The sequence below is a fragment of the Ooceraea biroi genome, chromosome 9 (assembly GCF_003672135.1).
Source record: "Ooceraea biroi isolate clonal line C1 chromosome 9, Obir_v5.4, whole genome shotgun sequence".
Lineage (NCBI taxonomy): Eukaryota > Metazoa > Arthropoda > Insecta > Hymenoptera > Formicidae > Ooceraea > Ooceraea biroi.
The window spans coordinates 9,808,538-9,826,078 of NC_039514.1; the positions used below are offsets into that span (position 1 = coordinate 9,808,538).

The 17,541-nt window shown below is 43.4% G+C and overlaps 2 protein-coding genes across 2 annotated transcripts in view; one reads left to right on the top strand and one right to left on the bottom strand.

The window, feature by feature from the left end:
• Positions 1-568: 568 nt before the first annotated feature.
• On the top strand, positions 569-3,185 carry LOC105284700. Its single transcript, XM_011348423.3, has 2 exons — positions 569-952; positions 1,069-3,185. Exon 2 carries the CDS (start codon positions 1,142-1,144, stop codon positions 2,225-2,227), a length of 1,086 nt encoding a protein of 361 aa, XP_011346725.1. The 5' UTR covers positions 569-952; positions 1,069-1,141; the 3' UTR covers positions 2,228-3,185.
• Positions 3,186-3,287: 102 nt separating this feature from the next.
• Positions 3,288-17,541, bottom strand: part of LOC105284703 (G1/S-specific cyclin-D3) — a 40,627-nt gene continuing 26,373 nt past the window's right edge. Inside the window, exons 3-5 of the mRNA XM_011348427.2 lie at positions 13,246-13,423; positions 9,021-9,166; positions 3,288-7,710 (exon numbers count right to left, since the gene is read on the bottom strand). Of these exons, the coding sequence (XP_011346729.1) occupies positions 7,486-7,710; positions 9,021-9,166; positions 13,246-13,423 (549 nt within the window). The 3' untranslated portion in view covers positions 3,288-7,485. The remainder of the gene's footprint in view (positions 7,711-9,020; positions 9,167-13,245; positions 13,424-17,541) is intronic.

The window sequence follows — 17,541 nt, forward strand, 5'->3', positions numbered from 1 at the left end:
TAAGTAAAGAGGTGACACAATCTTCCGTTAAGCGCCGTCGGTAACTTTGTTTTATCGGCAGAAAGGTTGGTAAATAGAGTAACTGTAATACTGACCGTGAAAAGTCGATAACATGTATACTTTATCGACGGTTTTGACGAAGCGATTGCGTTACCTCTTTGCTCTGCATGCTGTCCTGCTTCTAAGACTTCAATTTTCGAGACTTTCGACAGTTCAACCGAATACGAATTCGTAGAGTAAACTTTTCCATCTTATCTAGTTGTACGTTACATTAATAATTATAATAATAAACGGAATAAGAAATATTTTATGCACGGTTTTTTATGATTCTTTGTGTTTAACTTTTTATTCTTAGAATAAGAATTACTAAATTTTACGCGGAAAACGTATGTATTTTCATCGAATATAATTGTTCAATTTTTTCAAGAATGTTTTCGAACGTCTATCATCTAGAATTATAAAATTCAAACTGTGTAAATTATTATGCAATTATTTTCGAACATTTCAGGATACCGTCGCTACTTGGAACATCTCTACAAATATTAATCGCATACACATCTCTCATCATTGGGACACGACGAGAGAATACGACAAGCAAAACAAAGGTAGAATGTACATACATTGGTAAACGATTTGATCAATAACAACAATGGGATGTCCGTGTGCGTGACTTCTCAAGCTGTTGATCAAATTCATCTTATACCGACGAAGAGGATCAGTTGTGTCGATACGCTGAGGCTGGATACACGAACTATCGAAAAAATTCACCGAAAATTTTCGTTTTCCCTACGGTTATGGACTAACCGGGATGGCCAGTTCTAGTGAAAATTCCTAATTGGGGATTTTTTCATAGGAGGCTTCCCCAAAATACAGGAAAACGTCGTATTGTTCGCTTCTCGTTCACCGCTGCAAGCCTTTGTGCGTTGGAAGTATACGCTTCCGTTCCAAATTTGTACGTGTATTTACCTACATACTACTTTTTAATATTACTTCATACATTTATGTTTCTCTATTTCCTCTATTTTATTATACACAATATACGTTTACACCGTGTTCATCTTATTTTAGGCACAAATAGAAGTCGAATCCGCGTTGAATACTTCTGATTACTGTACATCTGGTGCGAGGAAGAAAAAGAAAGATGTCTACGCATATAAGCAGAGCAGATCAGTTGCAGAGGTTGGATGTTTTGAACAAGAGGCTTTTGCAAAATGAACTCGAGAGATACGGTAACAAGTTGTTTATAGTGACTCGGCCCGTGCCCGTGCCTGATGCGAATCAGCGTGTCATTAAGGAAGATTCCTCCGAGCTTCACAAACTGGTGGAGGTGCTACAGGATGGATATAAGTGCAGCCTCTACAACTTCGAGCCTAACTACCTGAATAAGTTTTCCTCGCAGACCTCTCTAGGCGAGGACTTTAGCGTGAAACATGTGCTGGAGAAGGTGATGAAGCTTCACTATACATGTCACGAGGAGATCGGTAATAATTCAATGTCCAGGGAGATCGTTACTTATCGCTACATATACAACAATCAATACCGTTTTATCAAGTTCCACAACGATATGGAACTCCACGACGACATGCTGATTCTGTTGTATCTGCACTCCGCCATAACACCACACGCCTTCAAAAGCAAGCCAGTCCAGCAGCTGCTGTTTATGTTACATAGAAAGTACCAGATACAGAATGCATGTTGCAACTACCACCACGTCGGTCCATTTGATGATCAGGAGGAGGACGAGGAGGACAGGGAGAAGGAGACATTAACGGTTTATAGATTACTGTATACATTTCCGAGCATAACGATAAGTCTATTTCAAGAGAATTTGAATCCTCTTGCAGAGGTGTCCCAAATACTGTTTATAGAATTTGAAGATCTGCCCAGCGCGATATTTCATCACATGATATCCACAGTCATTCCTTGTAGCGTGAAGCCAGCGCCGACCGCACTGTTCTCGTATATCTTACAGAAATTCTTGTGTTTCACTTGTGACGATGAGGACATATCGTTTCAAACGTTCTTCGCGACTATGCGACAGCTTTATAGAAACAATATTTTTCCCGAGGAGATGAAAATCCAGCTGTGCCTTGCTTGGAATATCTTGGAGCAGCGTGACGGGAAATTGGTCTTCAGTCGTGCCATTATGGATGCCAACGAACGCGCTAAGTACTTGCTACAGACCACGATGGAAGATGAGCATATTAATCATATTGTCAATTTGTAGGGAGGGAATATAATATTAATGAAATCGGAAGAGAAATCGCTGTAATTGCATGTCTGCATGTCTATGCTTTTCAAATAGGACTTTTCTTTTTTTTTTATCTAATTGTATTGCGTGTTCAAATTGTATCTAAATTTAGTAAAATTATGTCATGTCGTAACATTATAGAAAAGTGTAGAAAAAAATCTCATTATGACTCAGGCGAATGATTCTATGTTTACACACTCAGTTATATTATAAATTATTTTAACATCTTCGTCACGTCTAATTATTTTTGTGTGAAGAAAAAGAAAGAGTTTTGTATATTCTGAGAATCCAAGTCTTTCGCAAAATTAATATTTTGCAAAGGGGCCGTGAGCTATACTAGCAAGAAATGTGCAGCTAACATTATTTGTTCACGATTATTTTAGGTTGTGAAATGATAATAGTAAGAGCATTCTCTTCACTTTTGCGATCTGCGATTCTCGTTAGACGAAATTGTAAATTTATCTGTTAGACTTGCAAAAGTTCGTATGATGTTAAAGTCTTCCTTCATTTTGGATCTTCTCCATTGCTTTCAAATGGCGGGGTACTGTTGATTCATTAATTTCAAGTTGTCCTGCAAGCCTTTTTAATGTTTGGGACGAGTTTTCGTTGAGCAATACTTCCAATTCGTCGTTCTCTATATATTTGCGACTTTGCGAACTTTTGCAAGCACATGATTGTCATCCCATCGTACGTACTGTATTTTGAAAACACGCATATATACATATGTAGGTTTTTTCAGCATAATTTTTACGAGATATTAATACTACCCGTATTACATGAGCTATAAACGTTACAAGATGTTATTAAGTAATAGAATAGAATAAAATAAAATCATTGAAAACAAATTCTAATTCTTTTTAAATTTGCGCTATTTGACGAAAGGATTTTGTGAAGCTAATTGTGCTGCTCTTGACAGAAATAAAACAACATGACGTAAAGGAATGGTTGATTATCGACAATTAAGGTGGTTTATGAAAGAATTAATTGTTTCTCGTCAGAGGATTGCTCGCAGGAATTAAGACACAACTCGGAGTAATTGTATAAAATACCGTTACTTTATTCTCAATCGATTGCGGTGCCGCGTGGACGCGCAAAATATGTACACGAACGTTCGGACCATTTACAGTACAATTCTCACCTCATCTCCTAATGCGCTTAATTAAAAGAAGTAAATTTACGTGCCAGCTGATTAAAAGTAGTACGCAATTACAAAAGTAGCAGTGCATCGTTCTTCCATCGAGTCGGTAAAAAACTATATACGTAAATTCGAGCGAATGTTCGACGAACGTCTCTCGGGCGAAGTGTGATCTGAGGTATATCAGTGGTATTCTATTGTGCTATTAAAGAAAATAAGAACAAAGGGAGAAAGAAAGAGAGACACACATAATAAAGAATGAAACAAAACTCGACGCTTGGCGGCTACATTTCTGCCAATACGCACGTAACACAATTAAACGCACATTATCGCACTCTTATCGAGTATGTCTTTTGCTCTTGTGTCGTCATCACCCGCGATTGGATCGCGGCTCGGTGCGTCTCTTTAACTTCTATATGCGACACGCTGCTCCGCTCAAACATTTACAATTAAATTGGCGCATCGCTGCATTTTCGCATGCCCATGTTCCCTGTGCTTGTGTGTGTGTGTCTCTCTTTCTCTCTCTCATTCTCCGGTTAGGAACCTATGTACGATCCTCGCGCGGAACTTGCATCTCGGCTCGAACGCAAACTCTCGACGCGCGTTATAAAACAAACCGTCGCGCGTGCACCGAAAAAAGGAATATCGTGGATTTCTTAACGCTCTCGCATTATAAAATGATTACGCAACTATGTACATGTTACAACGCACGATCACGTACAAGACAAGCCTGTGATTCTCCCGTTTCCAAAAACGTCTTGCTGATCGTGGACACGATTAACGATTCTTAACGGATAGTTAAGCTCAGCTGGAAGAATTCCTCGATTAAAAAGACTTAATTTTCCTCGAAAAAAAAGAAATGCTTAGTAGAAAATTAACACGTCATTATGTTCGACCGTCCTTTCTTCTTCGTGATTCAACGATTGCGTATACATCATTCGATTAATCTCGAGGAATTCTTCTTTACTGAATCGCGAATGTCCTGTTTTTCGCAGGATATTCCATGGTATTATGCAGAGGAAATCCCTGGTCCCTGTAGTATTGTAATGATGTTTTACAATATCTTCACTTCTTTTCTCTCTCTCTCTCTCTCTCTCTCTCTCTCGCTCTTCGGTATTAGATTACATTCTCTCTTGGCTAAGATTTTACGGGGCTGGATTTTCTTCTGCCGATTGATCTGAGCTGATTAATCTTCGAAATTAACGCAAGTAAGTGTGACAAAACATACATGACAAAAAAGACAAGAAGAAGAGGAACAGATAACGACGAGAACAACGAAAGCAAGAGAAAGACCAACTGCGCAAATCTCTCGCGATAATTTCGCTATCCCTCGACTCCAGCGACATTGTACTAAGATTTGGTCAATTGACACGTCACGCTACTAATTTCCGTCTCGTGACAATCACCGCACACTCTCTCTCTCTCTGCATCCTTGATCCCCGCGAATCCGCGTGCGATTCTCGGCCGGGGGGGTTTGTCGGAGTCGCGCCACGTCTCATTGTCCGCGGTTCCATGCGTTCTTCAAGATCCAATCGATTGGATCTCGTCGGCGAATGCCTCTCGGTGTCGCAGAATCGCATGACGCTTACGACTACGTGGTACTACGCTCTACCGCGTACGCTTGCCTATTACCTAGCTCGTCGTTCGGTGCGTAACGCACTTCGCATTGCCCTTCGCGACTCCGCTCGCGTTTTGTCACTCCGGAATTTGCAAGTCCCGAATGACCGCGGACCAAAGACACGAAGCGCGAGTACGGCGGAGTCGCTGTTCGATAAGATCCTCGAGACCCTCGTTAAGTACTGACGACGATTCCGCTTCTCGTTCCTCACGAACGTTATTTCTCCTCTCGCGAGAACCAATGCTTTCCACGGCGCTCCAGGTGGATGTCCGAGATGCGCGCGTTGACAAAGACATCGTCGTTGAATCGCGTTGCGAATATGAGCGATCTGTGTAACGGCATCTTCGCGCGGATGCCGTTATTATACAGAGACTACGTTACTACGGAATCGACGCAGCGGAGGAACCGTCGGATTGGGTCTCGAGTTTTCTTCTTCGTTATATTACAATTAACATTAATTAACAACAATAATACAAAAGCGTACGCTCCTCACATCCGCCAAGGCATTCCCGCCTTCTCATGCTTCCATCGTACAGCTAAACAACTCTGGATCTCTATGTACAACACATTCGCGTAATCGCACTGGCAATTACTGCCACGCTTACTTTTTTATCGCAACTTATCTATTATATATACTGACGACGTACGAAAGGGGGAGCGAGTCAATTTTTTCTCTTTTTTTGGTTTTTTCGCTCGATTTTTCTTCTCGCTACTTTCTCTGGCTCTGTCTCATTCTCGCTTTCTCGCGCCTCTTTCGCGTCATACGCACGCAGTCATACACGTAGCATTCAACAGTGACACACGCATTACACTTGACGTTACAGTTACAAAGTCACTCTCTTCGCGCTCGTAATTATATTATACACAGGCTTGGGGTGCAGGGTGAGGAGTGGAGGTTGGCACAACCCTTCCTAGGAACCGGGCGAGATGAGCGAACCGTCACGTCTTCATCTCGCTCGTTATTCGGATTTATCTTGATCAGAGTATGAACGCGATTAGAAGGCACCGTGTTGCGCGATAGCAAACACAATGAATTTTTTGTATCAAACATATATCTATTTTCCTTCTTGCTTTTGATATCGCGCAACGCGCGTTCAAATATTTCTCGTTTGTCGTGTATGTATCTCTTGGTACAATCCTGGTACAAGCTTGGCAGTATTTCTGTTCCAATCTCATTCTCTCTCTCTCACACACACATACACACACTCCATTTTCTTCATCGCCTAACACGTATATATAGATATATAGATTTTTCTCGATATAATATATATTTATTTATCATACACATACCTCTATATACAGGACTGATGACTACGGTATGACTAAATGTTTTTTTTTTCTTTTTAATAACTGCGCACAGGAAGGACGTATCTTTAGTCCTCTCTCCTTCGTCGCGCGACTGCACGCTCTTGTGTCTCGTGCCCGTTCTTCGTTTTTCTATCCCATCTCGCGTTTTAAGAATTAAGTGTTATATTCCTAATACCAAACTACACGAATGCGTAAAGCGTATTGCATTGCCTTCCCCCAAACAGCACGCCTCTCTGCTTTCTACGCTCCTCCATTTTTCTCTCCCGTCATTTTTGTGGGCGACACACGTTAAAGTGACACGGGTTCATACACGGGCCCCGCTAATTGTCCACTTTACCTTTCGCAATATTTCATAACGCGCAAAGCGCATCTGTTTCAATTTCGTTCATCACTTCATTCGTCTGTGAACACCGCACGTTACTGACTGCATGCCATAACGATTTCGCAATTAAAACGTGCATTCGATTAAGTCTCAGTTTCTTCGATTGTTGGCTGAACCATTGCTCATCGATTAATTGGGAATTGAGTAGTCGCGAATCGCGATAAATCGAAAAATAAATTCGTAATGTATCTTTACGTATTACGTATACGTATACATTACACATTTGCGCCGGCGATAAGAAAAATGCGTGTGTTAAATAAATGTATAATATTCAAAATACTGCGATCGAACGTAATTGAGCATGATAATGAATATAATAATGAAAAAATAAAAATTTATCTCTATCTCTGTTTATGAAGAATATGCCGTGTTTATTCATTTACATTTTTGCAAACCTAAGAAACGTAAAAATTCTCTCGCGCAATCACGTCGATCACGCGCCGAGAGAAATCGTCGCATTCGTCGTTCAGAGCGCGTGTTTCTGTCGCCGCTTATTCTGAACGTCGCAGATCCCATTCAATCGACAAGATACAGTTTTCATGCGATAATCAGCGGGGACATTCGTTCATTCGATTTGGTAGACAAGCGGCCGATCTTGCGCTTGGTATTCCTCTTCTTTTCAAAATCTGCTCAGGATCCGTTTCTTCAGAGTCTTCGTCTGTTTTCTTGATTGTTGATCAGCTTCGTTGATTCGTCTTGACTCTTCTTGCTGGCAGGCCCACCCACCTTCTTGACTATCAGATCCAGCAGTAAGTCAGCCCTTATTGCGAAGTGTCCCCCTCCTCTGGTTTTCAAAAGTGCACATCCCTCACATCCGTCGGGGTCCCCGCCTTCTCATGCTCCATGATCTTCTCCTGACTCGTGTTGCTCTGGTCCCCCAACGGCCTTTGGGTGGTAGCAACACTAGTGGTGCTCGTTTGATACGCTGGTCCGCTACTGGGAACGTCGCTGAGAACATGACGAGCCGCCTGAGATATCATCTCTTCGATTTGTTCCAAACAACCGTGCAAATAATCCTAAAACAAGAAATGGATTTCTATGTATTAACAATGAACATCATTAACAATGATTTTTTTATGCAGATCATAATTATCAAGGAATGTTCATGCAAGTTTAAACGGCCTAAGCGTCGAAGTCAACGCGTCTCTCTGGGCCTACGGTTGCTTCGATGAATGAAGACCTAAGCGAGGCCGGATACTGTCTCGAGGACGGTGTGGCGTTTTCCTGCTGCTAGGACCCAAACATACGCTCAAAGATGCAAGATAGAAAGAGAAAGAGGAAGGAGAGAGCGGGATGCTGAAAATATCGCGCTTACGGGTCACGGACCCCATGCTGAGCGCTATTCATTCATGCAGTTTATTTGCACTAGACATCTACCGCAGGGTGTCCAAAACCACCGGTAATAATTTTAAAGGGAAAATTCTACGAAACATTTTAAGACAAAACTTTTAATAGAAAAATATCAAGAGTGTAGAGATTTTTAAATTTTAAACGATTGAAGTTTATCAATGACAAAATTGAAATTTTGCGCACTCAGGTACATCGAAATGCCATACATAAATGCTTCTGTGAACAAAACTTCTGTGACAATATTTAAATTACCGTATACGTAAATACGCATTAATAATTTCATGAAGAAATTAAGTAAGTTAACTAACTGAAATTTTAAAATAAGCAAATTACTATATGGCACTTTGGACATACCTTGAGCATGGGAAATTTCAGCTCTATCATTGATGAATTTTAATCGCTTCTCATTTAAAAACCATAGGCTTGATATTTCTGTATTTGAAATCTTAAAACGTCCATAAAATAGAACACCTTGTATAAAAGGGAGAAAAAAGAGAAAAATGAAGAAAGGAAGAGAAAGATGAAAAACGAAAGTGAAAAAAGAGAAACGACAGCAGCTTCGGTGCACTCATCGTCATACAATCACACCTACAGCACTGCCATATTCTTTTTCTCTTTTTCTCTCTCTTTTTATGTGCATGTAGGCATATATAGGCATATATTCTGTGCCCGGTAATTGCTTGTGGCTGCGCTTCCTCCGTAAAAAGCTTTTTCTTGAAAGTATATACTCTCTTAACATAAGTCCTTAAACTGCCCAGTTAATTGTGAGCGCGAGATCACGATAACGTTAATTTTATTCTTGTACTGATATATATCGGACAAATATTTTATTCTCATTCAATATCTCTGAATAGTTAATGAAAACATTTTTATTTCAGCTATTAAATCCGTCATCCACATGTGAATGACTGAGCAGTCCAAATGTTAATTAACGTGCTCTCCACGTACATGTATGTATAAACTGCATATTATTTACCTGTTCAATGGTGGTGATGCGGGTCAGGTGGCACAGGAGTTCACTTATTCCATGGCCACTCTTCCCGGCCCAATCCAGTCCATGTAACGCCGCCGCGACGGACGCCGCCGCTATCATACTTGGTGTGTACATGGCAAATTTGTACTCTGCAAAAGACCAAGTGTTACGTTAGGCACGTGTTCCAAGTGATTTTCATCTCGTACGCACGATGACGTGGACTTTCTAATGCTTATAAGAATCAAAAGCGAGAATGAAGGTGGGACTCGCCAAAATTGTAAATTGTAGTAAATTGGATAATTACACTATTTTATTAATTAGTAAATTAGATAAGTACACTAATAAAAAATTAATTAAAATTACAATAATTAAAATTGAATTAAAATTACACTAATCACGTCGTAAGATGATAACAAACAGTCAAGTAGGATTAAAAAAGCTTTAAAAAAAGAAAAAATTAAAAAAAAACAGAACGTTGTACAGAAGAAGACTCGAGCGACAAGACTTATCATGCGTCCCACATCTCTTCATTCTCGCGTGCACATAAATCGCCACCAAATTTTACTCCATAAAATTCAGCTTAGTATCATTAGTTTTGTAGTCTTTCGTTTGCGAATCATTGTCCAGGTACTGAGCAAGCTTCAGCGACACTGTGTTACGCTCGGCTCGGCTACAACTCAAGCAACACCGTGACGAAGCTCGCAATTATTGCGCAAAGCGCATTGTCCCGTGGTAGCTTGGCCAATGATTAATTAGCGAAACTCTCGTACATCCCGTTTCATGACTGCCTAACTCACTCGTCTCTATGCTCTAGACTATTGAATTTTATCCTGAATCGCATTTATATGAAGCTATAAAGAAGTTTAAATTGAAATGTAAATTAAAGTGAAATAAAGATTGGTATCACGTGTAAGAGAGGCAAGATCCACGTGTCTCCTTTCAGAAAAGACTACTTCACAATTCACTGGCGAACGATAGATGGATTTGGCTTCGGCGGATTCCTTAGTCTACTCGGAGGAAAGTACCGCGCGTACGGGGTTCCTACGTAGCGCACGCAAGCCCTTCCAGCCCTTCAGCACTGTTACGCACCGTGGCTGATCGGCGGGTTAAATCGCCCGTAGAGCGCCTCGGTTATTAACCGGTGAAATTAAGAGCGTGCACGGCGTGCAGATAACGTAAAACCAGTTTAAGAGAGCGCGCCGTAACTGGGAGAGGAGACGAAAGAAGAAAAGAGAAAAAAAGAGATAGGGGAGGGAGAGAGAAAGAGGTAACAGGGTACGCGCGCGGAGATAGCCGTGGAATGTGAACATCAGACGGAATTATCGCGCCACCGCGGTGCAGCAGTATACCCAAGAAGAACTCTACCCCCTCCCCCCTGACGGGGCGGCAAAGCGGGAAAGAAAGAGAAAGAAAGAGGGAGAGTGGGTTTACGGCTTGCATAATATCCGAGCTGCACCTCGCCGGGCCGCTCGTCGGCTTCTCGCAGACCCTAAACAATCGCTATCGACGATCCTCTGTGGCCGGCACCCCGCAAACGACGATAATTCACGCCTCCACGTTTGTCTGGCGGCTTGCGCGAAGCCGCTTCTCTGCTGGCGGGCGATTTTGCGCTGCTGATGTTTACGTAATCGATGTAATTCATGCAATGACCAGCTGGCGAAATCTGTTTTCAAATCTGCACGGAAACCGTCGGATCATTGAATTCGCAAGAAAATCGTCGTCTTTAGAGGATACATTCTTCGGTGCCTTTTGATTTATTCTTATTATTAATTAAAAAGTCCATTCTATTTCGCCAAAACTGGTGGTCTAACTAATCACTAAAGAGGATCCGAAACAGGAATATAAAAGCACATGTACAACCGTGCTTTAGATTTTACTTGCCTATGTAATTTTGATTAAATCGCTACTCTTGCGGATTTATCTTCTCAGTGAAATCAGCGATTTCGTGGAAAATTCGAGGTAACCGATCAAGGCTCACTTTCCCCGCTATTCACGAAAAAACGAAGCGCTGCCTAGTTTGGTCCGTGAGAAACGAGCCGTGTCCTCGTGTTGTCGTGTGCCCTCCATTCTCTTACTCTTTCTCTCTTTCTCTCCGGACCGTCAAGAGTCCAGCCACCAACACGAGCAGCAGGACCAAAGACGAAGGTCCTCTCCGCCACTTTCCTTTTTTCGCCATCGCGGTTGTAATAACAACCAGGCGACCGCCCGACGAGGACTTTGCGGGACGCAAGAATCGGGGAGGAAAGGCGGACGAAGAGGAGAACGGTTGCATCGACGGGAACGAGAAGAAAGAGAGAGAGAGAGATACGCGGATTATGCCGACGACATGCCTGGGCCGGCGAACGGAGACACGTTCAGGCATTTAAACGCACTCGAACCCGATCATCCTTTTTAGCCACGCGCTATCGGGCTCGCCTATCTTGCGTTTGCGATTCTTCTTGATTTTCTCTCCGTTCTCGTCGCGAATCGTCAAGGCCGCGAGCGAGATATCGGGAGGATGGGGAATTAACTGCGGAGATGTGTGCCACATGTCGATTCTCCTCCGACAAGAAAATCATTAACTCTGTCTACAGAATTCATGTGCTCCACGCGTTAGTTGGATTCACGTTGCATGTATCTATCTGGAAATTCAATTTTACATGAAAAATTTGGCAAAAATGAGACAAAATAATTGTGACTCGAGAAAACGGAGAAAACCGAAGAGGGATTCTCGTTCATCGAGTTCATGCCTAAAATATTCGCGGCGAGAATGAATGGCGGCTTGTTTGGGAGACGGTGCAATTGGATTACTCTACGTCCGTGCAAACGTTAGCTAATTTACGAGATCGCGACGGTAAGTCGCTGCGGACGGGGCACGGAGGCGACGGCGTCGCGGAAAACGCGGCGAAATTCCACGGCGGATTCCAGAGAGGCCGAAGCCGTCCACGCCTAACGTGACCATTTAAACGCACATTTAAAGGCCCTTAAATGCCTCCTCCTTTTCTTCTTTTTCTCCGCTGCTACATCGAGCCGTGAGCGCGTGAGATCCGAGAGACGAGGCGGGATATCGACGTCTTCTACCAGTCCATAAAATCGAGATACAAAAGCGATATTCCCCACATTCGTCGCGTTCCGTTTACGATTCCCGTGCGCGTAACTGAAACCGGTCCTCCAGCCTCGAGGGGAGGCTTCAAAGTGGCGGAAAATGGGACGGTGCGCCTCCCCGCGTGATGATTTAATGTCGCAATGTTTTGTTGTTTCACTACGTGATTGCTATTATATGTTCCGTCATTAAGAGTACAAAATTATAGTACATACTTTTGCCAGGAGTACATAATATGCACTGTATGTAGAGTATGTCATTTAGTATTATATATTACTATTTATGTTGAATTATTATTGTATTATAATATTATATCTATGTATTATATGTATTGTATTATGTATGCCGTGATAACAAGAAAAACTTCAACACACGTCGCCTCGTCGTGCGAGAAAGATCATCCTTTACGGAGCCCGCGGGCTCGCCCGTCTCTCTTCTTCAACGTGCTGATCCCGAGTGACGAAAGGCGTAACAGCGGCAATAACGTAGACGGATTATCCTTCTGAGCGGAACGCGAGCTGGCACGAGCTGTCGCACGATGTCATCCATGCATGCGATCCATTTGATGAAAAACAACACGGAAAATGAGGAAAAGTGAGGAAGACGAGCTGCTTGCGTGACGATTACGCGACGGTTTCCACTGTAATATTCATAGACGAACACATCGTTAGCATGCATGCTCCGATAGCAAAACGCAGGCGTAAAAGCAAGCGTATTTTTTCACGAGCCGTCTTGCGCGTTCGTCGACTCGCTCGGAAATGCTTATGTGATCGCCCTCATATTCAAGAAAACCAACGCACACCAAGAAAAGCAGGAAGTCGCAACACGAGTATCTCTTCGTAAAGAGTTTTTAATAACGATTCTGTTATTGTTATCTTGAGATTACGTGAAGATTACGTAATGATTCTTACTTCTTCGGTGTATCGGACGAGTGACGGTATCAAACGTCGAACTTAATCAGCCGGAATAATATCGAGACACGTGCGATTAATAATTGGACCATCGAGCGGAACTTGGACGGGCCACTCGTTTCAATTATGAATTTCTCATTGTCCGCGTTGATAGCACACTATCTATCTAATAATCCTAATTCCTCACTTCCTTCCTCTCGCTTCTCGATGATCATGATTAATTACGAATTCTCACCTCTAGCGCTCAACGCGATGAAGGTCTGCGCATGCCTCCGGACCATCTCGATGTCCCAGCTGCTATTCTGCAATTGCAATCTGCTCTGCAATCTGGTCAGAATATGCACCAGGAAGTCACCGGGCGTGACGGCGGACAATTCCCACTTCAGCTTGGAGACGACCAGCTGCTCCCACCTCTGCAACAAAAATTATACATTAGATGCGCGCTCTCCTCGATCGACTTAGCGACGCGGACGCTCCTGAAGCCTCTCTACGCGACAAAAGCGATAAGACCAGATTCGCCATCAATCGCGATCAACAATGGAGTGCGTAACCCGTTCGTCATGGTAGTTTTCTCCGCCACTGGATTTTATTTATACAAATTAATTACACACATGCGGAGTACATCGTGTTACATTGTTACGTGCGTTACAATGAAGGATGTCGTACGTTACATCGCGCGACATTACTTCCCACGAACCTGCCAACCCTTCACGATCACACCAGGTGCGATACCACCATGTGTCATTATTATCTCGACAACGGTGACACCGACGCTAGCGTCACGCGGAAAAAGTACCGGCCTCGCGCGCGAGGATCCATCGAAGAACCATTAGAACCCTTTTCTTCCTGCCGGGGACGAGAGAGCGAGAACGAGAAAGAGAGGAGGGGAGAACACGATACTTTTCACAACGCGGATTTTAATGGGAAACCCGCGAAGCCCTTTAAACGCGGAAACGCGGCCTTTAATCGCCGGTAATTGCGGGCAGGTGCGACGACGACGAATCACGCGCGGCGTCGTCTCGAAATATCACGCAACCTTGATCTTTCTCCGTCTATCTCCTCCTTCCTCCGTTCCGTTGCGGTGAACATGAAGAGAAGAGCAAGAAGAGAGAAAGAGAGAGACTGACTACTGACAGAGAGAGATCTGGCCTTTCTTCATGGAGGAGCTTTACTACGTCCGCTCGCTTGGAGTACGTCGTAGTAGTAGCCCCGTTCTCTCTCGACCGTGAAATTACACGGCGGGAGTAACGCGCGCGCGCGCGGTGAGTACTACTACTACTACTTGTCCTTCGTCTTGATTAAAAGTCCATTGAATTCGGCGAGGCTGCCTCTGCCTGTCTCCTCCTCGTTCCCCCCTCGTCCTCCACCATTTCGTTTCTCCTGCCATCACTTCCCCTCAGCTGTGACGAAACCAGCCGCGAGCGACGCGCGGCTCCACTTCGCGCGCGAGCGAGCGGATCCGCTCCGAGGGCCGTCCCCATCGAGAGAGGGAAACGAGCGAGTACGTGGCACGTGACGTAATTGTGCTAGACGCGATAAATCACGGCAAGATATTATTATGATTATTATTATTATTACGCTCTCCTGGCAATATATATCAACTTAATTAATTAACGTGAACTGAAATTTACGCACGTAAGACGCGTAACGAGGCCACGATTCTTCTTCCAGTGCGAGCGGAAGCCGTTTAACACAGTGCGGTTGGCGATTATAATTCTCCGAGGCTAGATTTCGCGTGTCGTCGTGCAGATGATGTATCCTTAGACGAGTCTTACATGGACGAATAGGATCCGCGATAGAATAATTCGGCATTGAATTCCCTTTCCCTCCTTGAGATCCCTCGAGGAGATACGATCGCGATGTGAAACGCGAAATAAAATTCGCGTAAGAAGATTACGAAGGTACGGCTATAATTCGCAAGAGGAACAGAAGGAACAGAGGGATGACCTATCTCCTCTCTATCCCTTTCCTTTCCTCTCGTTCCCTCTCGTGGTCATCGCGTAAGCGAACCAAATTAAAGTCCTCGTCGGATGGAAGAGGATGTGCGCTCGAGGGAAGACAGACCGAGGGAGTCTTTCTCTCTTTCTCTCTTTCTTTCTCTCTCTCTCTCTGTCTTCTCTTCGAGTTATTCTCATCCTTGAAGGGGTTCCGCGCTCGAGTGCGCGCGTGCGTGCGTGAGTTCGTGCGTGCGTACGCTCGCCATTCGCGCTTGCCGGCCCTCGCTCGCACACAACGTACTCTGTTCTCCCTTTCTGTCTCTCTCTCTCGTAGTGTCGGAAAACCGGTGAATGAAACAAAGGCCCGTACACACCGCGGAGCGTGTAGGAGGCGAGCGACGACGATGACAACGACGGATATAGCGTAAGCTACTCTTCCAGCAGGCAGAACGGATCGTCATCGCGCAATGTCCCATTTTGCGGGCCCGCGGATATTTCCCCTTTGACGGAGCAGCTCAATTATAACTTTAATGACGCTATTGTTCGTTACACGGCTAAATCATGTTCGGCTCCATTATTCTATTACGCGACGTAATTATTCTCGCTCTACTGTGTGACGTAATTATCTCCGTCGAACATCAGGTTTAGCGCAATTTTCTTAAACACGTCACGTCAAAAATCGTGTTCAACGTGACGCGCAATAAGTTTGATAATGAAGCTTGGTTACTAATAAAATTAATAGCATTATTATTATTACGCTCTCCTGGCAATATATATCAACTTAATTAATTAACGTGAACTGAAAATTACGCACGTAAGACGCGTAACGAGACTACGATACGACACCAATATCGCTCGGTTCCATTACTTCAGCGGTTTCACGCGGGTTCTTAGCTTTATTATTTCGTACTACGATCCCATTAAAGAAGATTGCGATTATTATTAATCATAAATATTATGGGACACTGCAATTACTTGCAATGGCAAGTTCTTTTTGCGAAATTTACAGGAAATTACATCGTAATCAATAATCCGGAATGTGGAGCCGTATAAATATTTATGGTGCGCGGAACGTTATGGAGTTCCAATCCGCTCGGTGTGCTTACAATACATATGTAAACGCTTCGTCGTCGCTCGTCGCCGAGAACTCGTCGGGGTGCAGCAGACCAGGATGCACTCTCGTCGCGTGCACGCACAGCACGCCATGACGCGTACGTAACGTAATGACACGTAATGATCCACAAGTGGGGAAGGGGGGGCGGCAATGATCCACCCCAGGGATGGTCAGTGAACGCGATCAGTGACGATAAGCGTGCCTCGCGTCGTCTCGATAATCAGGCTGGCCGTTGCCCTCCCTCCGCGATACATTATATATCTAATTTCCACATTGCATTAAAGTATATTACGTTATATTACGTTATATTACGTTATATTACACTCGTTACGCTAAAGGCACTGAGTAACGTGGCTCGCAATGACAACTTAATTCTTAAATCGTGGCGAACAACGTAGATCGATTTAACAAAGATCAAAGCACGTTTCGCAGATATCTGCAAAGTTGCGCGCTGCGTTTTATGATCAATAATTTAAGTGTCTCGTTTATTAATCTATAAATTGTTAATTATAAAGTTTAAATTATCAATTAATTGTACTGTGTTGAATTATTTGTCCTATTTTTCTTTCTTTCTTTCCGATCGAGCATAAATCGATCCGATCGAACATAAATCAACATGAGAAACTCGGCGGGAGGAGGAGGGGAGGAGAAGGTTTGCTGGAACTTTGGAGGGCGAGATTTATCATCCGTGACGATTGGTGATAAACCGCGATCGCCCGTAACCCTGACTTCCGTTCTTCGGCATCGACGTGCATCATAAATCGATACATCTCCAATCACGTCGGATCAAGAGAATTCGAAGTGAAGAAAGAGGGACAAAGGGGGATGAACGGAGGAACAGAGAGGTGCCGGAGCATGCCGTGGGACATGGGAAAGCAGGTGTCAACTGTGACACTCTCGTTTTCCCGGGCGCAATTTCCTTCCGATGCACTTTGAGGGTAGAAGGAGGGGGGGGGGGAGGGAACGATTGTCCCTCGAGTGACCGCGATACGTTTCGGAATCGACGCGTAGCCCCATATGGTGTAATATTCCGTAATCTGCAATCTGCAACCGAGTTTTTTTACATTTCGGATATTTAACACGCAACTCGAGATATTTATCCATTCGGAGACCCCTTCCGCTCTTTCGCCCTCTCCCTCTGTAGAACAGAGACGTTTAAGAGATCATTCAGATGCCTTGCTGCGGAGTTTTGGAATGCCCTGCCTCTCGAGATTAGAACGATCAAAACGGTTCAAGGTTTTAAAAATGGCTTGTATGAGTATCTCTTAGCTACAGTATCGGGATGATTTCTTACCTTTCGTTGCGACTTTCTTTTTTTTTGTGTATGCATTTTATATTTGATTTTTAATTGTACCTGCTCATTTTTCTTTTTCTTTTTCTTCTTTTCATTTATATGTTTGCTTTATATACTTTGTATCTACATATATGTTTAATGCTTGCTGAACTTATTTTATTTGCTATATTATTATTATTATATTAT

What these genes read in the sequence shown, in the direction of transcription:
- LOC105284700 (XM_011348423.3), top strand. Translation starts at nt 1,142, where the DNA reads ATGTCTACGCATATAAGCAGAGCAGATCAGTTGCAGAGGTTGGATGTT.